At 38.2% G+C, this 25,612-nt stretch overlaps 1 protein-coding gene across 1 annotated transcript in view; it reads right to left on the reverse strand.

The window, feature by feature from the left end:
* The window catches only part of LOC131425713 (serine/threonine-protein kinase D1), a 35,334-nt gene extending 10,689 nt beyond the window's left edge, over nucleotides 1-24,645 (reverse strand). The window contains exons 1-4 of the mRNA XM_058587808.1: nucleotides 23,747-24,645; nucleotides 9,123-9,438; nucleotides 8,899-9,043; nucleotides 8,478-8,821 (exon numbers count right to left, since the gene is read on the reverse strand). Of these exons, the coding sequence (XP_058443791.1) occupies nucleotides 8,478-8,821; nucleotides 8,899-9,043; nucleotides 9,123-9,248 (615 nt within the window). The 5' untranslated portion in view covers nucleotides 9,249-9,438; nucleotides 23,747-24,645. The remainder of the gene's footprint in view (nucleotides 1-8,477; nucleotides 8,822-8,898; nucleotides 9,044-9,122; nucleotides 9,439-23,746) is intronic.
* Nucleotides 24,646-25,612: the final 967 nt, after the last annotated feature.

Below are 25,612 nucleotides of genomic sequence, written 5' to 3' on the forward strand. Positions count from 1 at the left end.
TCAACTATTCTGCTTTGCCGTCAGCCACTGATTTGAAATTTTGTTTTTGTCTTTCTTGCTGCCTATGATTTTCGCGGTCTTCATTACGTAGTTGCATTTACGTCATTTTCCCAATCTGTTTTCCTCGTTAGATACTGATCAAATTTAAATCTATTCCGCACCAGGAAGCTAAAACGCGAGTAGCCGAAATGGATAATGGTGCATGACCAAGATATTCCGGAGATTTTGCTGAAGAAAACGGTCGACAAATTTGCCAAGATGTACTTGGTTTGGAAGACGATCTGTAGGTGCGGCAAACTCAGAAAGCCGTACATAACGACCGACAACATCAACAGTCAAATATATGACGAAGAGTGCCTCCAGAAACGCCCGTGGCCCTTCTTTCTACCCCACGTAGGTGACACTCTGTTTTGGCCAGAACTGGCATTGTGCCGTTACACGAAACCGGTGATAGAGTGGCACGAAGCCAACGTTGTTGTTTTTATATCGAAGGAGCCAAATATGCCGAACTCGTCAGAACTTCGCACAATAGGAAAACTATGTTCGATTATGGGTAAGAATACCACAAAACGATTTGAAAAAAAAAACAGTGCATGAATGTCTTTAGGCAAGATGGCGCAAGAATGCACAGAATTTAGTGGATAGTGCTTAGTCCAAGGTTCAGGAATTTACCCTAGGGGAAGAGGTTGAATAAACAAACTTTGTAAAAAAACATAGCTAATATGTGTTTATTTATTTTTTCAGAGTTTCAAAAATATTCGATTTAAAATTGATAATCATTTTGGAGATTGTCTGTTGCATTTTTTTTCGAGAGCAGCCCTTAGAAAAAGTAAGTGACTTTTCCGAACGTAGGGAAACGAGAGATAAGCTTCGAAAACACGCCAAAATGATAAAGCAGATGTTTAGGAATAACTCTGCTCTGAACTTGCGTGAAGTTGTGACTGTAATCTAAAAGTGAAATTCCTTGATTTTTCACATCAACTTGAAATAATTTTAGAGGTCTGATTCTTGGAAACAATATTTTTTAACATTATTTTTATTAAATTTGATCAATATCTAACGAGCGAAACAAATTAGAAAAATGACATGCGAATACAACAATATAATAAAAACCGCGAAAAAGTTACCGTAGGGACGGGACTCGATCCGTAGCTAGCACCTATCCGGGGAAATTGTTTTGCCAATTAAACTACCCTGCATGTGTAAACACATGAAGAGACAGCCTAATTGACTAGAAGAACCTAGAAGAACGAGCATGCTTCACTGTACCAGGGATGCCAGGTCATGTTTTCAAAAATCTGTGATCAAACCCAAAACCTGTCTGTGAAAATCTGTGACCGTTTTTCGTACCCCAATAACAGTTCAAAATCAATTTGGTGAGCAAAATAAAAAGTTTTAATACCCATTTCCCATACCATTATTGCCGATCGAATTCAATTTAGTGAGCAAAAAAAAAAGATCTCACTACCAACACGCTCTGTACCTTTTTCCTCATCCGCTCAGTACTTTTTGGTGCTAAACTGTGCTCGATTTCCAAAATCGGTGAAAATCTGTGATTTATTCAAGAATCTGTGAAAATCTGTGATCATTTTCAGAAATCTGTCAAAATCTGTGTCATTTTTAAAATCTGTGCAGAAAATTCAAAATCTATGAAACACAGATTAATCTGTGAACCTGACATCCCTGCACTGTACTCGGGCGTCACGGCATTAAATTATAGTCATTTCTCTAAGGCAATCCCTCTGCCAGCAATAACTTACATGAGTGTACAATAAATCGATTACCCGCTTGCATGTTCCTGGCAGCGTCTGCCAGAAGGTTTTGCCGGAATGCTGGCAGAATTCCGGCAAGGGTCTAGCAACAATGCAACAACCGTTTCCGGCAAAGAATTTCGCCTAGCGGTTATCAACAGTTCTGTTTCTGTCGGATTTTTGCCATACAAGACTGGTAGGAACGTTTTAAATCGGTTCTTCATGTGTTAAATCTGTGATTTTATTTTTTTCATTAAAAGATTTAAAGTTTAACTGAAGGGCACTGGCGCACAGCACACACCTTTTGCACTACCAAACATGATATGCAAACCTTCTTCTCTCAATATTTCAGTATTTTCATTTCACCTGGTCTCAAGACTCGTTTTCATTTTCTCATATTACATCATATTACATTACATCATAAATATAACCGTGAAATTCGCAAAAACAACTGTTTATTGAATATAAATAAGAAAAGTTTGTTCGAACCTAATCTAACAAACTCTATAAAATCTGTTTACCCTGTAGTTCCGGAACCGAAAGTAGTATCCACAACAAATTAAGGAATTCTGTATGAAACTTTAATACTTTTCTTTTGAACCTATCAGTTTGTGAAAATCGATTTGGCCATCTCCAAGAAAAGTAAGTAAGATCCTTTTTGCAGTTTTTTATCACTATTTCCAATTCTTCCGAGACCGGATGCAAATAAACGGAATAGCCAAAGTTGGTTCGTTCACTACCAACAAATATGATCTACAAATTGGAACAGTTTTGAACGTAGTTAAATTATTATTATTATTATTATTATTATAATTATTATTATAATTATTATTATAATTATTATTATTATTATTATTATTATTATTTTATTATTATTGACATCACTACACAACGTGTACGAAATAGAACAAAGCACGCCTTGTTCGTTTTGTGTTTTCTTCTTCTTTCGGTATTGTACATATTGTCACTCTATATGGCGATTTGAAAACTTTGACACTCATCGCCCTGCAACTGCGGAACCGAAAGTCGGATCCGGATGAAATTTCACCTTAGCTTTAAAAACCGTATGAACTTTAATTCAAATTAAGATTTGTGAAAATCGGTTCAAGCATCGCAGAGAAATCGAAGAAAATTTAGTTTAAGGAGTTTTTCTTCTCCACTTTCGGTGCTCTCGGAACAGGAAAAGAGGGGACCAGTAGTGCCGAATTAAGTTTTCATGCCCACAAACTAACAAACTCTGCAAACTAGAAGAATTTATCAGGCAGTTTTAAGGGATTTGTACCTGCTTTTAACCATCGTTCGTGAAAAAATACTTATAAAATTGGTAATTTCCCACTTATCACGCTTTAGTTCCGAAACCGGTAGTCGGATCCTGATAAAATGTTTCACAAATTTTTAGGATATTATAAGACCTTTCATTTGAATTTTAGTTTGCAAAAATCGGTTGAGTTGTTCCAGAGATAATTGAGTATAAACTTTTTCTCAAATTTTCACATATTACCATATAACTCCGGAACCGGAAGTCACATTCAAATGAAATTCAATAGCAAGCTATGGGACCATAATACCTTTTATTTGAATTTTAGTTTGTGAAAATCGGTTCAGCCATCTCTGAAAAAAGTGAGTGCATATTTTTTTCACTTTTTTGGTACATATCATCCTATATCTCCGGAACCGGAAGTCGGATCGGAATGAAATTCAATAGCAGGCTATGAGACTATGAGACCTTTCATTTGAATCTTTGTTTGTGAAAATCGGTTCAGCCATCTCTGAGAAAAGTGAGTGCATATTTTTGTTACATACACACACACATACACACACACATACACGGTCACATACACACACACACACAGACATTTGCTCAGTTCGTCGAGCTGAGTCGAATGGTATATAACACTATGGGTCTCCGAGGCTCCGTTCGAAAGTCGATTTTCACAGTGATTGCATAGCCTTTCTATATGAGAAAGGCAAAAACAAGGAAGAGCAATCTGGCAAGAGGTGCCGTGGTGAGAGAAAGGCGCAACTTCGCCTGCAAAATTTTGACAACTGCCGGAATCTTGACAGGCTTCTGCCTGCTAGTAGAATTTCTCACAAGTGGGTGAGCGCTTTAAAAAAATATACACTGAAAAAAAACAACACTTTTCAATAAAAATCAAAAGAAAAACGAAACGTTTTTTTTTTGAATATTTTGTTTAACCAGTTACTGAAAACAACTTATTAACGTTAGTGCGATTAATATCTTTTGCAAAATTAAGCTAAAGAAATTCTTAGTAAATTTGTTAAAAAAAAAAGGCGGGTGGGTAATGTCAGAGACATAACTGGATGTCGTGAATACGAAAACAAATGACATGTTCCTTAACACTTCCGAATATCAAATAGTTGATCAATTGTATGAATTATGCAAGCATTCCCCTTTTCCACATTTTTCGCAAAAACAAAGAAGGCTTCACTTGATCTCGATTACTGTGAATTTCACACAGCGAAAAGTGCAAGAATCTAACCAAACTGTTCTACATTTGCACTAAACTGAGGATATTTTCTTTCGATTTGCGAACAACACATCCTAATAGTTCTTCAGAAAACTTTTAGAGCCATTAGAACGGCTGATTTTTTATAATGCTTTCCAACGATGCTTATTCATCCATCGAAATGACTGGCAGCTGTGACGTAATCACTCTTATCGGAAGCGAAACTAGCTTTGCAAACGGCACAAAATACATCTGCTCGCATTGGCGATAGAATCCAAACTGATTAGATTTTTGTTAGGAGCTTTCTTTTACATGATTTCGTTTGTAGCATTTTCACTAATGGGCGGTCCTAACGGCTATAAAAATAGTCGCATACAGAATATTAATGTCGATTATTTTATTTCGCATTTGCAAATTTATTGAAAAAAAAAACTATCAATATGCTGTAGGGATTCATTTCCAGCATTCAGAAGGGACAAATTGCGTAATTCTCTACGATATTAAACTCGGAACATTTTTCGCAAAAAAAAGCTTCACTTGATCTCGATTACTGTGAATTTCACACAGCGAAAAGTGCACAAATCTAACCAAATTGTTCTTGATTTGCACTAAACTGAGGATAATTACCTGCGATTTGCGAAAAACAAATCCTAATAGTTCTTTAGAAAAATTTTAGAGCCATTAGAACGGCTGATTTTTTATAATGCTCTCCAACGTTGCTTTTTCATCCATCGAAATGACTGGCAGCTGTGACGTAATCGCTCTTGTCGAAAGCGAAACTGGCTGTGCAGACGACACAAAACACATCTGCTCGCAGTGGCGATAGAATCCAAACTGATTCAATTTTTGTTAAGAGATTTCCTTTTATTTGATTTCGTTTGTAGCTTTTCCACTAATGGGCGGTCCTAACGGCTATAAAAATAGCCGCATACAGAATTTTTATGTCGATTATTTCATTTCGGATTTGCAAAATTTTTTGAAAAAAACTATCAATATGCTGTAGGGATTAATTTCCAGCATTCAGAAGGGTCAAATTGCGGAATTCTCTACGATATTAAACTCGGAACATTTTTCTCAAAAAAAGGCTTCACTTGATCTCGATTACTGTGAATTTCACACAGCGAAAAGTGCACAAATTTAACCAAATTGTTCTTGATTTGCACTAAACTGAGGATAATTACCTGCGATTTGCGAAAAACAAATCCTAATAGTTCTTTAGAAAAATTTTAGAGCCATTAGAACGGCTGATTTTTTATAATGCTCTCCAACGTTGCTTTTTCATCCATCGAAATGACTGGCAGCTGTGACGTAATCGCTCTTGTCGAAAGCGAAACTAGCTGTGCAGACGACACAAAACACATCTGCTCGCAGTGGCGATAGAATCCAAACTGATTCAATTTTTGTTAAGAGATTTCCTTTTATGTGATTTCGTTTGTAGCTTTTTCACTAATGGGCGGTCCTAACGGCTATAAAAATAGCCGCATATAGAATTTCAATGTCGATTATTTCATTTCGGATTTGCATAATTTATTGAAAGAGACTATCAATATGCTGTAGGGATTCGTTTCTAGCATTCAGAAGGACCAAATTGAGGAACTCACTACGATATTCACCACTTTTGGAAACATTTTTCTTGAACGATTTGTTGTACAGCAGCAGCTATTTTCTTCTCTTCCTCAGAACGCGTTCTGATTGGCTGGTGTTGACATGGGTCAAATGAGATAGGTTTTTCAATAGTGTACTATTGAAATACTTCAATGCTCTTGCTATACACGTTTAAGTTGAAAAATTTCGATTCTATTGGTAGTTAGATTATATAAATCCTTCCACAGATCACTGAGCTATGAGCTTTCAAAATACGAGAAAGGCAAACGCGCCATATGAATTATCCTCTTTGATACTCGTTTATACCAAACATTTCAGAAAAGTTTAATTTTGAACTATTTGAGATTATGTCACACAACTGAAAATTTTATCATAAAATTGTGATCATATTTCCGATGGCATGTAGCAAAAATTATGTTGATTCGTTAGATACAACAAGAGATATTCACGATCAAAAACTTATCACTCTCTCAGAGGGTAAATTTTGAAAAGGCACCCCATAGTAAAGTAAGTCGTATTCACGACAAAACATTTGTTATTTTCAAGAATTACTTATAAAAAGTAGCTAATTTATGGGTAATTTACAATCTTATAAAAAAGGCTATTGTTGTAAAACGCAGCAGAAGTTACCTTCGCAGTCGTTGAGCAGAAATATCACCTCAGTAACTAATAAGCACATACTAATGCCGCATTATGACAGCAAATAATCGTTAATTGGCATTTCAATCGCACTTGAAATGAAATAAGGCCGACTTAATTATAGATAATGCCTATTTATGGCTGGTGTGCATTCTGAAAGCTAAATTCTGATTGATTTACAACAGATGAGCTTTCAGATTGCAGATATAAAGCTATAAGCATTTTTGGTGCTCATAAAAGGCTATTTTAATGCCATTATTAGTGCTCACTGGTTACGTGGCCAGTTTGTTTAGAACATTTTTCTAAACAAACTGATGTTTTTTTTTCTTCAAGCAGCAGCAGAGGAAACTGCTTTAGCGTTTTTCAACAATGGCTGTTTTCCTGAGATTGTAATTAAAACCTTATCACTGAAAATGGTTTCACAGGTCAGAGGCAATACATTTATTCTTAGCAACCTTTCTCCTGAAAGCAGTCAATTCTCCAAATGTCCAACTAATTCTTCGAATTTCTGTAATAATATTTTGCAAATCATGAACAAGTTTGTGTACAAAGGAAAAAAAATCACTGATGCGAATTTTTCCCTGATAGAAATGAAGGTTTTCCAGATTCAATAAAAAAGTTTCCTTCACAAACCGACATCCAGTTAAAGTTAAACGTGCCAGAATACGATATTATCTGATGAAGCAAATTTTAGGATGTGGCTTCAAGTGAAGAATTAGATATGTGGGGGTACTTATCAGAGCAAAGATTATACCGTTTTCAGTTTTTGAACCTACACGCGGGCGACTCTGACTGCGAGTAAAACGAAAACGTGGTACGCGCCCTAAGCAACAACTCATAAAAAAAAGAAAAAATAAACAAACTCGCATGGATGTCGTGATGCGACCCGATAAAATTTTCAGAGCGAAACTACGCGATTGGAGTCCGATCTAGAGCGACCCCAGGTTGCTGAAACAAACATCTCAAAAGTTGTCTCAAAAGGCGACTCTGGGTCAGCTCTCGGGCTGCTCTGATCAATAAACAAAAACGGTATTAGAATGCTTTAAGCTTTTCATACAGAATTCGAATGTTTGTGCATCGCCACCTTCGATTGGTTTTCCCAATCCATAAAACAATGTGTGGGCCATAATGAACAGGAACGCCTGTCACAATTTAAAGCAACTACCTCAGGACATTCTGAAAAAATGGCATTCTTTTGAAACTAGCTGCACTGAAAATTTCGTCGAAAACCATGGCATTATCAATTATTCAATGTCAAGCAGCGTAAATAATAACTAAAATGAATACACGTACATCATTTCGTGTGAAACAGTCTGTACGAGAATGTTTATTTGTGTAAAATGAAAAGGTCCTAAGTCAAGTTAATTACTTGTTTGAGGTTTCGCCTTCACTTTATCAGTGCATTGGCAGTGAAACGCGAAACATAGTCATATGCACTTGGCACAAACTGGTACCAAACCCTTTAAAAGACAAATAAACTAGCTTTATTGTATTTGCAATGCCAATTGACTTTTATACCTAAGAATTTTACAATGCCACCAGGGTAGAAATTGTTCTGTATACAATTTATTTTAGGCATAAACATGAATTAGCAAAAAAAAAGTTGCACTTTATCTAGGGAATAGAACTGATAATGGACTTTCTGTAACAAAAGAAACGGAACAAATAAAGTGTCTTGAAGTTATTTATTTCAATAAATAATTACAACATAAAACAAAAAAAAGTAACGCATTGTCAATACTGATATAAAATATAACCTCGGAATGTTTAGAATGTCATTTATCAGTCCTATCCTATTTCCTAGAGAAAAGTTTTGCACCATCACCAAAAGTTCGCGTCACTGAGTGACCGTGTAAATACCAATTTTTAATACTACAACGTGAAAAAAACATATTCGTTCTCCACATCTCACTGGACGGAATTAGTAGAGTTCATATAAGTGGTGTCACCCAGCGGAGGCACCAGCGCATATTTAGTTTGTTATCTCGTTCATAAGCTGCTGCATCTTTCTTACCAGCAGTGAGCCGGATCCGCTGGTGGCTTGGTCATCGGACATCAGCGAGCTGCTCGATCCAGCAGACGGACTTCGTGGTGGTTGCAGCGATCCCGACGTACGCCGATTGCCGCCGACGTTCAACAGTGCACCGGTGTGCTCCACCCGGCTGCAGTTATTTGGCACTTTGATGACACAGCGCTTGTGGTAGTTTTGGCCACATCCCTCACACTTGAGGCCTTGGCGAACCAGACCGAACAGCATCTCACCGCAAAAATCGCAAAATGTGGGTGCTTTGTACGAGTGCACGGCGAGGGCATGTGGCCGCACGAGAGGAATATCGTCCACCCCCGGAGCGCTGACAGCTGGAATGAAGAGAAAAAAAATTGTTTGTTTCAAACCGGTTGTGTCGGAAACCACTGTAGCCGAAGGGAATGCTTACGGTTGGCGGTGAGCACGACCTCAACGAGCGTTTCGTCCACAATCTCGGAAGCGGAATTAATCATCTGGAGCACGTTGGGTGAGCTGTAGTCATGTCGAAACAGTAGCAAACGATCTGGAAGGCGGTTCAGACCGTTCTCTGGTATCTGCAAATGAACGAAACATGCGTGGATTTTATTTTTGTGAGCAGAACGTGTCATCTTTTAATCCAGCACCATCACTTACCTTAGTATTGATAAAATCACAGGCTAGATCCTTGAGCTTTTTCAATGTCAGCGCCTGACTGGACACGGTTACAATGTCCCGCAGATTACCGAATTGGAAGATGAAGGTGATTTCTGGTCCAGCCATGGTTAATGCTCTTGCGTTATTGTAGGTATAGTGTATCGTAAAAGGTTATACACTTTAACTCATAAATGTAAATGATTAGACTGGTAGTAGGTTCTGGGATTCTGGGATTGGCTGTCGTCGTTCCGACTTGGATCAGAGAGATTCCGTAAAGAGATTCCAGTGTTTCTCTGATTGTGATGATTTGTTCGTTCTGTAAATAGACAGGGGAAAAAATGGAACAGCGTGTTAATTTTTTTTGTCTGTGCTGAAATATGCTCGGCTTATCAGCGTGGTAGTCTACACAGCGAATCACTCGGACTTCGAACCCAATTTGCACGACTCGAGAGTTCAACAATTGACCCCTAACATTGGCACCATTATCACATGGTTGCAGTATCATGCACAAACACACACACACACCTCTCGGCGCTTAAATCATCGCCGTTCGATTCATTAATTTCACTGGTAATAATTCCCACGTAAGTAAACATGCGACTTTGCTTGTTGGCGGTTGTATTCGAGAATTTAACACAGAATTCCGTTAATTATTCGTTATGGATGACTTGCGCAAAAACCTGTTGGGTGATTCCTATCAATACATATTTGGGCGAGTGGGGCATCCGATCATTCGTAAAAAACTTTGGTTAGTACCAATTAGGTTTTACAATGATTATTTCGTCAATTGGCAATGTTTCGTCGAATGTACCAAAACATAAACAAAAGCGTATAAGTGAGACAATAAGTCAAAGCCTACTATCTTCTGACTAAAGCTAGTGTTTTTCCATTGTCCGCTAATTTCACAAATTGAAAAATTTCATACCTTAACGAAGACACATCTTAGGGAAATATTTCAACAGCAGAAACTGTTTAACAGTTTGAAGAAGACTCGAAAAAGTGTCAAAACTTGTCACCCAGGAGTCTGTGTTGAGTGTAATGAAGAGCTGAAGGTGCGTCAACTAGCCTACAAACGTTAAAATGCAAATGTTAAGAATACAATTACATTAATTAACATTTGTATTATTTGTATTTTGGTTGGTAAACGACTGGACAATGCGCAACCTCCCCGCGGTGCCGGCTGGGGTACGAGCAACCATAGGAAAGATCGGGTAACCAACCCCGGTGGGACCTTGGTCGTATGCTGACAGGGAAGGGGGGGGGGGGGGGGGGGGGGCTTGACTTCTCTTTACAGAGAGCGAGCCTACCCGAGCGGCTGTTCCCCATGTTGGGGCGGCTCGAAACAGCGTCTGTTCTCCATGTTAGGAGCTGCTGATTACCGTCCTTGTGTCAGTGTGGGACTCTAAACAGTGCTGACACGATGGCCCTCCGGCGAGACAGGAGGTTAGTGCAGGCCTAACAAGCCGCCCGGAAAACATATGTTACGAACGATCAAGAAGGAAATACGACTCGGAATAATCGGCAAAGACCTACGCAACGAACAAAGGACTACGATTGGAAGCTTGGCACATGGAACTGCAAATCGCTTGGCTTCCCAGGATACGACCGAATGCTGCATGATGAGCTTCACATTCGCGGCTTCGATGTCGTAGCACTGCAGGAACTTTGTTGGACGGGACAGAAGGTGTGGAAAAGTGGGCATCGAGCGGCTACCTTCTACCAGAGCTGTTGGACAACCAGTGTTCTAGGAACGGGATTCGTAGTGTTGGGCAAGATGCGCCAGCGCGTGATTGGGTGACGAGACCCGATGACGAGAAGGAAGCATTCTACGCGCAGCTGGAACGAACCTACGACAGCTGTCCACGGCGGGATGTAAAACTCGTCATCGGCGACATGAATGCTCAGGTAGGCCGGCAGCCTCCTGAGGAATGGTAGTTCGAAGTACCTTCTTCCCCCGCAAAGATATCCACAAAGCCACCTGGAGATCACCTAATCATCAATGCACGAATCTACCGCAGTGCCAACATAGATTCTGACCACTATTTTGTCACGGTTTGTATGAGTTCAAAACTAAAGACGGTGCACAACATTCGTCACACACGAGCGCCGAGACTCAAGCTCGAGCAGCTACGTAGCATTCGTACGCGAGGAATACGCATTCGTACGAGGAATACGCGCAACAACTGGAGCTAATGCTACTCTTGAAGACGGCTTGAGGATTATAAAGTCTGCCGTGACTAGCACTGCTGCAACCGTACTAGGTACGAGGTTATCGAATCGAGGAAATGACTGGTTTGACGGCGAATGCCAGCAGTTGGCCGAAGAGAAGAATGCAGCAAGGGCGAGGATGCTACAACACCGCACGAGAGCGAACGAGGAACGTTAAAGACAAGCGCGGAACAGACAGGACACGGTTTTAAGGAGGTTTCCACCAGGAAGACCAAGATCGCGAAGCTGTACCGCGCAAATGACACACGGAGGTTCTATGAGAAGGTGAACCGCTCACGTAGAGACTACACGCCGAAATGTGCAGAGATACCAGTAGTAACCTTCTCACGAACGAAGGTGAGGTGATCGACAGGTGGAAGCAGTACTATGACGAGCATCTGAATGGCGAAGCACAAGATGCAGAGAACGGTACAGGAATCAATCTGAATGCACGCTCAGTCGACGACAGATTCCCAGCCCCTGATCTGTCGGAGATAAGTGAGGAGACCGGCAAGCTGAGGAACAACAAAGCCGCGGGCAATGACCAGTTGCCAGGCGAGCTGCTCAAACATGGAGGAGAGGCACTGGCTAGAGCGCTGCACTGGATGATTTCTAGGATTTGGGAGGAGGAGATTCTACCGCAGAAATGGATGAATGGGATGGTATGTCCCGTCTACAAAAAGGGCGATAAGCTAGACTGTTGCAATTACCGCGCAATCACATTGCTGAACGCCGCCTACAAGGTACTCTCCCAAATCCTTTGCCGTCGTCTATCACCAATAGCTAAGGAATTCGTAGGGCCGTACCAAGCAGGATTTACTAAAGCCCGCGCCACTACGGATCACATATTCGCGATAAGACAAGTACTCCACAAGTGTCGTGAATACAACGTACCCACGCATCACCTATTCATTGACTTCAAAGCGGCATACGACACAATCGATCGAGAACAGCTATGGCAGATAATGCACGAATACGGTTTCCCGGATAAACTGACGCGATTGGTCAAAGCAACGATGGATAGAGTGATGTGCTACGTCCGAGTACCTGGGACGCTCTCGAGTCCCTTCGAATCTCGGAGAGGGCTACGTCAAGGTGATGAACTTTCTTGTAGCTTGTTCAATATTGCCCTTCGCTGACGATATTGATATTGTGACACGTAACCTTGAGAAGATGACGGAAACCTACATCGGACTGAAAACTGAAGCTAGGCGTATCGGACTGGCTAATGACACCAGCAGAGAGATACAGAGACGTATTTTGGCAGGGAATCGTGCGTACTTTGGACTCAGAAAAACCCTTCGATCAAGAAAAGTACGCCACCGCACGAAATTGACTATCTACAAAACGCTCATTAGACCGGTTGTTCTCTATGGCCACGAGACCTGGACTATGTTGGCAGAGGACCAACGCGCCCTCAGTGTTTTCGAAAGAAAGGTACTGAGGACCATCTATGGCGGAGTGCAGATGGAAGACGGAACGTGGAGACGGCGTATGAATCACGAATTGCAACAGCTGCTAGGAGAACCACCTATCGTACGGACAGCTAAAATCGGACGTCTTCGATGGGCTGGGCATGTCATAACGATTTCGGACGACAGCCCAGTGAAAATGGTTCTTGAATCTAATCCGACTGGTACAAGAAGAAGGGGAGCGCAGCGTGCAAGGTGGATCGATCAAGTGGAGGGTGATCTCAGAAGCATCCGTGCCTTGAGTGGCTGGCGACGAGCAGCCATGGACCGAGTTATGTGGAGACGTATGCTTGATACAGCAAAGGACACCCAGGCCTATAACTGTTAGGTAAGGTAAGTTGCGTCTCGTGACAAAATTTACGGGTTGTGCACTGAACATGTGTTATGATATCAGATGTAATAGTTCGTCGTAAGTGAAAACTAAAGATTGGCGAATGGATAATTGCTTGTGTTTTTCAATACAATGAAATAACAATATACTTTTGGATGGGATTTTTTTATTAAACTTATTTTGTATCATCAATACAATAGAAGAATTTGGTACTTAGCACGTCGAGCAAATCTGTCAATAAAACCGCTTTGACGTAGCAACTAAGACAGCCATTTGTTTTCAACTGCCTTAAGGTAGCGCTTCGCCGTGGTCAGGTCAAAGCGAGACAACTCACTGCTTCCTCTTGCTTTGTCGCCGAAATTTCACCCTAAATTGCAAATTTCTCCAATACTAACCCGATTCACGAAAAATCAAAAACATACGATTGTAGGTAAATGATTTTACTATGCATTTGGCGAAAAATATCTGTTAGAAAGCTTTTCTTTCGCGAGATTTCGTGCGAGTTTTGTTAAACATTTTGTTTTCTTTTTTCCTTTTCTCGCTATAAACAACTCGCATATGTAGGGATGTGCTACGTTTTCAACAAAGCGTCAAAGCATTAACATTATCAAAATGACGGAATGCGTAATGAATTCTTACTCGACTGCATGATTTTTCAGTGCTCGATCGGTTCAATGCTAGAATTTTTGCCTGAGTTGGCTACTCTATCAACCTGATTGACAGTGACATTATAAATGTCATTAAATATTCGCTCATTTTATGAATGTGTTAGTGTAAAATTTAGGCGACTTAAGTCATTTCATTACACTCCAGCTAGAGGAATGGATGATGCTGACTAAGGTAGGCCGTTTTGTTAATTTCCAGCGAATTTCAACAGTTTATGTTGGAATTCTAAGAAGAACTGGTTATTTACTAGTTCTGTATATACGAAAAACATGAAGATTTCAATGTGTATAATCATTTATGTAATGTTTTCATTTAAAAATAAACTGAAAGTCAGCACGAAAACGTGCAAAATCGGGAAAGAAGAAGAAGAAGACAAATTGACAATTCAGTCTGCATCTTCTCACTCAATTCCGACTGATTTCCGAATCAACCGGTTGTAGGCGAAATTCATTCGGAATCGGTTGTTGCACTGGAGTTGGAATTGATTCGGAATTCATTATGATTTCCACATGAAATTCCGAATGAAAATTTCTCGCCGATTCGGAATTGATTCGGAATCCATTCGGATCTGATAATGTGGGTAGTAGCGATGAAAATCATTACTGATTTCTGGTTCTACTGAAACATGAATAGAAATTATTTTACAAAGTAGTAACACTTACTTACATTTTCTACTCATCTATATTCAACGTTTACGCAAAGAGAACGGACAACGAAAACAAAAGAAATGTTGTTAGCGTCTACCGCATGTGGCATTTTGCACACCCCAATGCATGCTTTGACATTGTGTGTGTGCGAAAGAATAAGGAAAAACTCATTTATTTTTATAACTCGCACGAAATCTTTCGATAAAAACGTATATCAGGCACAATTTATACACGAATCGATAGAAAAATTAATTATCTAGAATCGTATGTTCTTGGAATTTCCGTTTTCCTCCCCGTTTTCTCACAATTTTGGGTAAAGTGCGTGAAACCCCGGAATAGGCAGTGAACTCCCGTGACCACGGCGAAGCGCTACCTTAAGCATAAGCCACAGAAGCCTCTCTTGAAGGTGCGTATCCAAGTTCGGTATCATCGGTACCATCCGACCTGATCTCATCGAATAATAAATAGAGAATTTAAAAAAATTGAATGCGGATTTGGATGCAGTTATTTCCTTCAATTTGACTGGTTGTACAGTGCACGAGGTGCACATAAGGACGAGACGCCACTGCCACTTCTATGAACAGCAAAATATGTACCATGAAACGACTTCTACTCGTGATTCAAAGCCACTAGGATTCTACTGCCTGAACCATTATCTTGTTTCGAACTTAGTGAAGAGCGTCGCCGACATTCGATCCATCATCGCTTTGACTAATCGTGTCAAATTTTTCAGAAAACCCGTATTCGTGCACAATCTGCCACGTCTGATCTGGAACTCCTAGCGCGTCATGTTTCTTGTGGCTGTTGGTTTTTTTTTTTCATTTCTTTCAACTTTTCACGCACGTTAATATTAAAATCAATAAACACATAGGAGTCTGCTCTGCTAAGCTCAAGTGCCGACCGCAAATGGAATGAAGTTGAAGCAAAAATACATTTTAATAACCTCCCCCGCACACACACCTTGCACAACAGCATCCCCATTTGACATGAATTGCTGCTCTCACCTCTGGGAGCAAAACAACGCGTGATAAGATCACTTCCAGTAACGAATGATGTCGTGATTTGCCCATTGGTATGTCTGAGCTGAGATGGCGATGATGAGAACCCAACAAGTGATGACGGCGCTCGTCATTACGTGAGCAAGCCCCGCCAGTTGTGGCTGGCTGCCTAAGTGCCTATACAACTCATCACCGCTGTCATTAGCACGAGTGCTGCTGTGGCTGTGACTGTCGGTAGAACGCGGTTAATTGTTCCACTGACTCTGTACTCATCACAGGCTTTTTGTATTGTATAACACGAACTTTTGCAATCATTTCCTCTCGGTCTCAGCAACGGTCAACATCATCATCATCATCACCATGCCTGGAAAGTTATGGGAAAGCATTTGCTTAACGGAATACAGGAAATTTTGTACTTATTCCGTGAAGCGTTTGCCAGCATATAAAAATGTGCTACGATCCCACTGACACTGAGAATCTTCCCAGGTCGGGGTACGAACATACGACAGCTACTATAGTTTTTATATGAATCTAAGTTTATGAAAAAAACGATTAGGCTATCTTTGAGAAATCGATGAAAGTTCTGTTTTGGAGTGTTGCCCACAACTCTTGTGACAAAACACTCTTTAAATTGGAAAGTTTTCACCATCATCAGACTGTAGTTCTCTGGATCCGGAAGTCGGAGAAAATAAATTTCAGGAATTTCCTATGGAATCCTGAGTCCATTTCATTTGAATCTACGTTTATGAAAATCTAGGACATGAGCTCATGAGAAAATTGAGTGCATATTTTGCTCTTATTTTACATACATATCACCCTTGGGATTCCGGAACCGGAAGTCAAATCCAGATGAAAATCAAAAATTTTCTATGGGACCGTAAACATTTCATTTGAACCTGAGTTTGTGTAAATCAATGATAATGCCATCTCCGAGAAATTATATATGCCATTATGAGCCACATACCATTCGATTCAGTTCGTCGAATACGCACAATATCTGTAAAATTTGTGCTAGAAACTGATTCAATTTGTTGTATATATTAGTAACTTACTAAACGAACCGACTTCGGCTATACTGGTTCCAAGTTCCCGATTCCAGAAGTACCGGAAGTAGTGGTCAAAAAGTTTAAAACGAGACTCACTCAATTTTCTCAGACATGATTTGGTCGATTTCCACAAACAGGTTTAAATCAAAGTTCCTATAGTCTCATAGGTTGCTGTTTAATCATTTAGTGCGACGATGCAAAATAAAGAAAAAATCTTATTAGCTTGGCATAACTGTTTTGAAAATATACGTTAGGTGAGAAAGGCATCATTACACCACTAGGTGGATTAAAAAGGTTTTTCACTATACCGATTACACATGCTGACTTTGACTCAGATCATCTTCCTGTAACATTCAGACTTTCCAACGAAGCTATAATTAATCCTATTAGTTCTATATTCAACTATCATAGAGCTAATTGGTTGGATTACAGATCTTACATTGAAAATCATGTGGATCATGAAACTATTTTAGAAAATACTGCGGACATCGACACAGCAATTGATAATTTGAATCATTACATTATCGAAGCTAGAAATCTTTCAGTTCCCAAAGCTCAAACTAAATTAAATTCTCCTATCATCGATGACAATCTTCAACTGCTCATTCGGTTGAAGAATGTTCGTCGATGACAATATCAACGTTCTCGTGATCCTGCTATGAAAAACATAGTTAAGGATTTACAAAAAGAAATTAAACATAGATTTACTCTTTTGCGAAATGAAAATTTCGCTATAGAAGTAGAACAAATTAAACCATATTCTAAACCTTTCTGGAAACCTGCTCTCAAGGAAGGAAATCAAATACTTCTTACAAATGGCGAAAAAGCTCAAAAACTTGCTCAGCAGTTCGAGAGTGTCCACAATTTTAATTTGAACGTTGTGAGTCCTATTGAAAATGAAGTCTCACTGAAATATGATCATATTTCAACTCAAGTGTTATCACAAGATGACATTATTGAGACGAATTTTGATGGAATTAAATCAATTATTAGGAAACTTAAAAACATGAAGGCTCCTGGTAATGATGGAATTTTTAATATTCTTATTAAAAATCTTCCCGATGTTGCCTTGAGACTCCTGGTTAAAATTTTCAACAAGTGTTTTTCATTAGCTTACTTCCCAAAAAGATGGAAAAACGCTAAAGTAATTCCTATCCTGAAACCTGATAAAAATTCAGCAGAAACATCAAGTTATCGACCAATTAGCTTACTTTCTTCTATCAGTAAACTTTTTGAAAAAATTATCTTGTTGAGAATGATGTCTCATATAAATGAGAATTCAATTTTTGTACCAGAGCAGTTTGGATTTCGTCATGAACATTCAACTACTCATCAACTTGTCAGAGTTACGAACATGATAAAAGCAAATAAATCTTCTGGGTTATCCACTGGAGTTGCTCTCCTAGACATAGAAAAAGCATTCGACAGTGTTTGGCACAAAGGTTTAATAGCAAAAATGTCTGATTTCCAGTTTCCTATTTATTTGATCAAAATGATTCAAAATTATTTAACTGATCGTACTCTTCAGGTTAGCTACCAGAATTGTAAATCTGAATCTTGGACCCGTACGAGCCGGTGTTCCGCAGGGTTCGAGCGTAGCTCCAATCTTGTGTAATATTTTCACTTCTGATCTTCCAAATCTACCCGTTGGTTGTCAGAAATCGCTATTCTGTGACGACACAAGTCTGTTAGCCACGGGTAGAAATCTAAGAGTGATCTGCAGTCGCCTACAAAGAAGTTTAAATATTTTCAGTGATTATCTGTCAAAATGGAAAATTAAACCAAATGCAGCAAAAACGCAATTAATTATCTTTCCTCATAAGCCAAGAGCTTCTTTTCTTAAACCAAATAATAATCACATTCTCAAATTGAATGGCTTGGAATTGACATGGTCTGATCAAGCTAAAAACTTAGGTTTAACGTATGACAAAAAACTCACTTTCAAGGATCACATTGAAGGAATCCAGGCAAAGTGTAATAAATATCGGTAGTAACATGTGATTAGGGCATATCGCACGATAGGCCCCTGCGAATGTTACTAAATATAATGATCATTGCTCGGTTCTACAACCACCATTTACACAATAATCGATATAATCTCGTAGATAGAAGCCCAATCTACGAAATTGTGCGCAATATACTTGAATTTCATGTTTAAAACTTGAGTAATGAGCATTATTTTTCGTAACTTTCAAAAAAGCATATCGCACGATATGCCCTAATCACATGTTAGTACCGATATATTAAATGTTTATATCCTCTTATAAACAGAAATTCTAAGCTCTGTCTAAAAAACAAATTGTTAATTTATAAACAAATTTTCAGACCAGCCATGCTTTATGCAGTACCAATTTGGTCGAGTTGTTGTTCCACCAGGAAAAAAACGCTTCAAAGGATTCAGAATAAAATTCTGAAAATGATTTTGAAGCGTCCTCCCTGGTTTAGTACAAATGAGTTACACAGACTCACAAATATAGAACTATTAGATGTAATGTCACATAATATTATAAACAAATTCCGACAAAAATCGATGCAATCTTCAATTGAATCGATTCGCTCTCTGTATTAGTTAGTAAGTTAGTATATAAGTTCCTTTTCCCCATTACACAATACAAGTAGGTTTAAAATTTTCCCTACACAAAAATCTTAGAATTGCGGAAGCAAATAATGTCCTCATGGTAATAGTTTTAAATAGTTATTTAAAAAAAAGGTTTTTCACTATTTAAACATTTTTTGTGTAATAAACGTGGTATTAACAACAATCTTCGTTTCGTGAAAGAATTTGAGATAATACGTAATCAGGGAAAACGTTAGCAAGAAATAAAATCTGAAGTAATTCCGCTACGCTTTCGTGTAGTGAAATTTTGAAAATGCACCCAGGTGAGAATAGTAAAGAAAGATGTAGTTCTACGTAAAAACATTATTTCCGGTAGAATCATTCAGCAGTGATAACCAATCAATGGACGTGTAATATACGCCCTTTTGCGTATATACGATCGAAAAAGGTTAGAAAGTTAGAAAACTGGTAACACTGTTTATCTGAAGTATAATTAAACAGACGGCTGGATCGCCACTTGTTTTTGAATCCTCAATCTGGTGAGTTGTTTCTTCCTGTGCTCCGAAAGTTCCATAGAATCAACGGTTCGCTTTTCTTAATTTGAGTTGAGTCCTTGAACTTATCTCTTTTATACCTGGAAGTAAGTATTATAAAGGAAATACTAAAGGACGAAGGTGCGATTGGTGAACCATTAGTTTCCCCAAGTGTCGTTAGATGTTGAAAACAACGTTCTCAAAAGACAAAAAGTATTGAAGCGGATAAAAAATTGTAGCGCAATTATGACTTTCTCATATCACTCATACCTTCATGAATATTACTGTGCAATTCTTAAAAAACCTGTTTTAATCCACCTAGTGGTGTAATAATGCCTTTCTCATATCAATCATACTATCATATATAATGCTGTGGTATTCTTCAAAATAATTTTCTTCGATTCATGAAAGAAAAACCGAAATCAGTTTGTTTGACCGTCTACTGATAACAACTATCAACTGGAGAAGATTTTAGGGCGATTAGATTTTTTACGGTTTATCGCCTTTTTCAGTGATGGTATAAAATTTTTAACACACTTTTCCCTATATTTTCGTATCCGGATGAAATTCAGGAATTACGTATGGGACCACAGGACCTTTTATTTGAACCTAAGTTTGTAAAAATCGGTCGCTTCATCTATGAGAATAGTTAAAACACATATTTTTTAAAATCTCTATTTCGCTCCGTCGCTTTAACACTCCTCATACCAAGCCTAAAAAAGTTACGCGGAGCACCAAGCCTAAAAAAATTGGAACGGTAACTTTGAGCTATCAAGCTCAGTTGTTACTTGACCAATTTCGATCAATTTTACACCTTCCAATTTTGTGAAGTTTGTAGATTATTTTAGGTATATCGTTATTGACGAACGTTTAGGAAAAACTAATGAAAATCTGATTTTTCCCGTTCTATGTTTTTTTTTCAAGCTCGAAATATGCCCTATCTGCATTCATGCGGCACCTGCATCGCGAATAGGATAATGAGAACTTCAACTTTACCGAGTCATAACTCTGTTATTAGTCAACCGATTTTCGAAATTTGTACACCATTGAAAAGGTACTACTTCCAGGATTAAGAAGCACTGAAAAAAACGAAAAATAGGTATGTCTACCCTTAGTTATAATGGAAACTATAGATAGATGATCTCAGAAAATGTGAGACTTTTTACAATGATCGTAAATATCTCGAATTTCAATTTTTTTAAAAATATTTTTACACATCATTCGATTGCTGGTGATACCAGCTACAATTTTCGCCCAACTACCCCTCTTGCACTATCAAAAGAAAACCTTAAAAAATCGATGAATAAATATGATTTATTCATTTTTTTCACATGTTTGTATATAACTCAAAAATTAAAGCGATGACATGTACATTTTTCTACTCCAAAATATTGGAATCATTACCAGAAACAATGTATTGATAAACAAAATTATATATCCGTTCGAAGAATCTTTAGAAATTTGGTACAAATACAGAGAATTTTTATTATTTGAAAAATTTTGCCAAACAAAATCAATACAAAACTACTAAATTATATGACATATATTTTTTTATTATTTTAGTTGAAAACTTATTATGAACAAAATTTACAAAAAAAAAACTGAAACTCAATTGAAACTAGCAATCGAATGATGTGTAGAAATATATAGGTCATCGCTTTGAAATTCGAGATATTTGCGATCATTGTAAAAAGTTTCACCATTCTAACTTTGGGTGGAGAACCCTATTTTTCGTTTTTTTTTCAGTGCATTTTATTTCTGGAAGTAGTACCTTTCCAATGGTGAACAAATTTTGAAAATCGGTTTACTAACAACAAAGTTATGACTTGGTGAAGTTGAAGTGTTTAATATTTCCGATGAGACGTTTATGCCAAAGGAAAGAAAATTGGAAAGCAGATAGGGCATATTGGGCGCGTGAAAAAAACCTGGAACGGGAAAAATCAAATTTTCATTGGTTTTCCTTCACCAATCGTCTGCTACAAAGTTTTTGAATCAATCTACGAACTTCACAAAATTCGAGGGTGTAAAATTTATTGATATTCGTTGAAAAACAGCTGAGCTAAGACAGCTCGAAGTTACCGTTCCAGCTTTTTTCAGGCTTGGTATTTGGAGTGTTAAGTGACTGGAAACAATTTTTAACACTATTCAGCTACCAGAGAACTGACAAACGGCACGCCGCTGGAAAGAACGAAAATTTGACCGAACTTCTTTTAATTGGAATTGATATGCCGTACGAATAATGCCACCATGCGATTGGCACATTGTCGCAAAACTGAAATGTAGAGGCGCTGCTTGCTTAGAGATGATACTTTCAACAAGAGCTGTCAAATCGGTAAGAAAATTTTTAATTACTCCACCTTTTCAACGATTTCTTATAAACACGGGCAAATTCGATTGAAAAATCATAGTAGAAGTTGAAGAAAAAGTTTTTACTCTGAGGTGGTAATGTTGATCTTAATTCATTATGCGAAATCTACCGTTTATTCAGAATGGAGCATTAAACTTGGTTTGATACCATTTTTCAAATGCCTGGAAATAACAAATAAAGTGTCCAAAATAAATAGAACTCGATCGCTATACATTCTAGTACTCGATAATTCAACATTACACTGGTTTCTGATTAAAAAAATGTTGATCCGAAAAAACCTAACCTTACCCAATTTCACACATTTCTGAAGATTTTCCATGTTTATTTGTAGTTTACACTAAAAAAAAAGTAGTGATAATCACTTTGAAATCGATTTTCTTTTACTCCGAGTGTACTTTTATTGCTGATATCTATTTGTACTCTTGAATAAACGATAGAAATGTTGAAAATCACTACTGCCGATATGAAAATTTCCGAAAGAATCATCCTTTTCTTGGTTCCATTTTCCATTGGCAGGTGTCGCTACCGGTAAATCAGCTTGGCGACAATGTGCCAATTGTAGTAGTCTGGGAAGGGAAAGAAATAGGTTCGAATTTGCTGAATGTTCCGATACCAATCATTGGAGAATCTCGATATGGAAGATTTAATAGGCAAATTCTGACATTCCGTCGTGCAACAAGCATATCGAGAAAAAATAGTAATAACCAAAATTCAATTTGTGTAACATTTGTCACCCAAGAGGTAGGAGAACCTGCAACTTATAGATGTGAGAAGATCACAACACAGAAACAACTCAAATTAACAAAGCACCGCACATATACACTGTGTACATTCGATAGAATTATATTTTAATTTTGCTATCAAAGTGCACAATTTCACATTCGGACAAAGTCATTACTTCTTTATTAGCCTATCATTCACAGGGTAGCGATATTCAAAATATTTGTTGTTACACGGCCGTTGGTAGCTTCTAATTTTTTCATACGAAAACGCAACTCGCGATTCAGAACGATGTGAAGTCAAACTGGACAAAATTTTCTGAATAACATAAACCATTTCTATAAATTTTTTAGCTGATTATTGTCGCACCATGCCGTCGAACGTCATCTGATCGGTACCAGACAAAACAGCGGTACGAAACGGTTGCTAAACCACACGTGATTCATCGATGTGATATTCAGGGCACGAGAGCACAGAGCCTATCGGTGAAGAGAAAGTGATATCAATTGAATGCATGATTGGCATCATTTGCCGAAAAATGTGTACACTGTTTTATTTCCAGTTCCCTAACTACGTGCTAAATGATGCAATTTAGTTTCAAATTCAGACTGAATCTACTGTACAAATCGTTGAGACTCACATCAAATAAGTTTTGATGATGACTAGACTGCGTAAGAAACAATAAATTCAAGGTTACCAAACAATAGCTTCGTGGGAAAACATAACTCCGTTTTCGTAAATTTAATGGAACCTGCGACAATTAAACTGAGTTTAGTTTTATGTCACTTTAAGGGAAAAAAATCCTTTCGAAATCAATGACTGTTTGAAACTGTGTTAAGAACATCTGTTCGAAAGCAACTGCACTCTACTCCGGGGCAAACTCAAGATAAACATCTTAATTATTTTCAACACAACGTTTTGCTAACTGCAGAATAAATGTTGTGCAAATCGTGCTTCTGATAGCAATCTAATTACACAAAAGTAAATGCAAGACCCCGCAGACCAGACCGCAAGCAGTTTGTTGCGTATAATATGCAGCGTTAGAATCAACTCCCAACTATTCACACTACTCACTCACCTGTAGATCCGCGGACGGGTCCACCTACTCGTCCACGAGAGCCACCTTTATTTCCAGCTTTCTTTCTGCTTCTCGTATGTGCCAACGAGGCGGAAAATAGAACAGCGCACAACAAACCACAAATTGCTCTCCGTCTGCCTGCCTTTCGCTAGCTGGATTTGCTTACACTGAATCGCTGAACTTTCTTTTCTTCAGCGCTTGTTTTCACAACGACGCTTCCGACGCGGTGAATCTTTCCTTTCTCGCGGGGTTTGGGTTAGCGGATAGAATCGAATTAACACTAGCGAAAATTTATTCGAAGATCGAACGGGAAAGGAACAAGGATATGGAAGTGTGTTCTTCTCCCGGGGATGAATTTAAAAATTCATGGAAGGGGATGTGGTGTGGATTCTTTGTTACTATTTAAACGGGGTCATCCGAAGTTTGCTGAAAAACGCTAATCTGTTCGCATTGCCATCACAACTTCCTCGGTGAATTAGGGAACGTTTCCACATCCATCTCGTAAAAATCAAGCACCTTGCGATGTAACTAGCGAAATGCTAAATTCCATTGTCGTTTTTTTCCCGCACTACAATATACATACAAAACGGTACGCGAAAGAATTTCACTTCTCGACCAGACAGCAAATTGGGAGCGGTTCTTTACGCGAATTATCGACAACTGCTGCCACAACGTCACTTTTGGGCTATTCACCAAACAGCACCGCTATTCCGATCATAAACATTGAAATTTGGTTTTTGTTTACGGAAGAAAATTTAACTAATATGATTAAATGTAACGAAAACTACACAACTTTACATTCGTGTGGCTCTACAGAAAAATCACTTTTGCTTATGGCTGCCTTTCGAACCGTGTATATACCGAACCGAGCAGCGTTGCAGACTATGCGTTGTAGTAGACTGTAGTGGCAGAGGAATAAATGAAACGGGGAAAAACAGCATCGATGTCAAAGTCGTCAAAACAGTCACAATATTTATAGCACACACCAGCAGAGATGCCATTTATACAGATTTATCTGTATTATACAGATTTTTACATGCACATACAGATTTGATACAGAATACAGATTTATGACAGATTTTTTATGCAAAATACAGATTTATACAGATTTTAAAAAAAATCAGCGAAAAGTGAATTTTGCAATTTTTTCCTCTCTCACAATTATTAAACTGCGTCGACGATTGAAGCGTTGAAATTTTTTATGTTTCTTTTTTGCGGTGTAGTTTGTGACGGATAAGCGTAACGTTGTTGTGCACTGCTTACAGTCGTTCTAAATGTCAAACTGATCACTTTTACCTTTTCTTTTTTTATCCACGTTTTGTTACGATCTATGAATCATATTTGTTCATTACTTATAGTAATGAAAATTATTTCATATTCACAAATAATGAATTTTCATTTGAATATTTGTTCTCAGAAAATTTTGATAGCAATAATAATTTGGTTGTGCGCGGAGCTGATAGAAACATGAAAATTAACAATGAAACTGTATCCAGCATTAAGATGGTTTCTCGGGACCATCGTTGGTATAGTTCAAATCTAATATATCCTCTTGCTAACTCTTGTCTTTTGATATTCGAATGCGTGTTATTTGATTTGTTCTAGAATATTGTACCGAATCGGTGACTGGTAATTGCTTGTCATCAGAAACCTATAGTGATACAGATTGTGATGTTGATCGTAAGAAAGGTATAGTTGGGTGATTATTTAAAATACCTCAATATTATATTCAGAATGATGATACCACATACTATAAAATATCTTTTTTTATTCTACGCGCAGCTACTAATAATATAAGTTCATCGAAACGTTTTAAACCAGTGAAAAGGGCAACGCAGAAATACTGCGTATCTTGGGAGGCGAAAA

The sequence above is a fragment of the Malaya genurostris genome, chromosome 1 (genome assembly GCF_030247185.1).
Source record: "Malaya genurostris strain Urasoe2022 chromosome 1, Malgen_1.1, whole genome shotgun sequence".
NCBI lineage: Eukaryota > Metazoa > Arthropoda > Insecta > Diptera > Culicidae > Malaya > Malaya genurostris.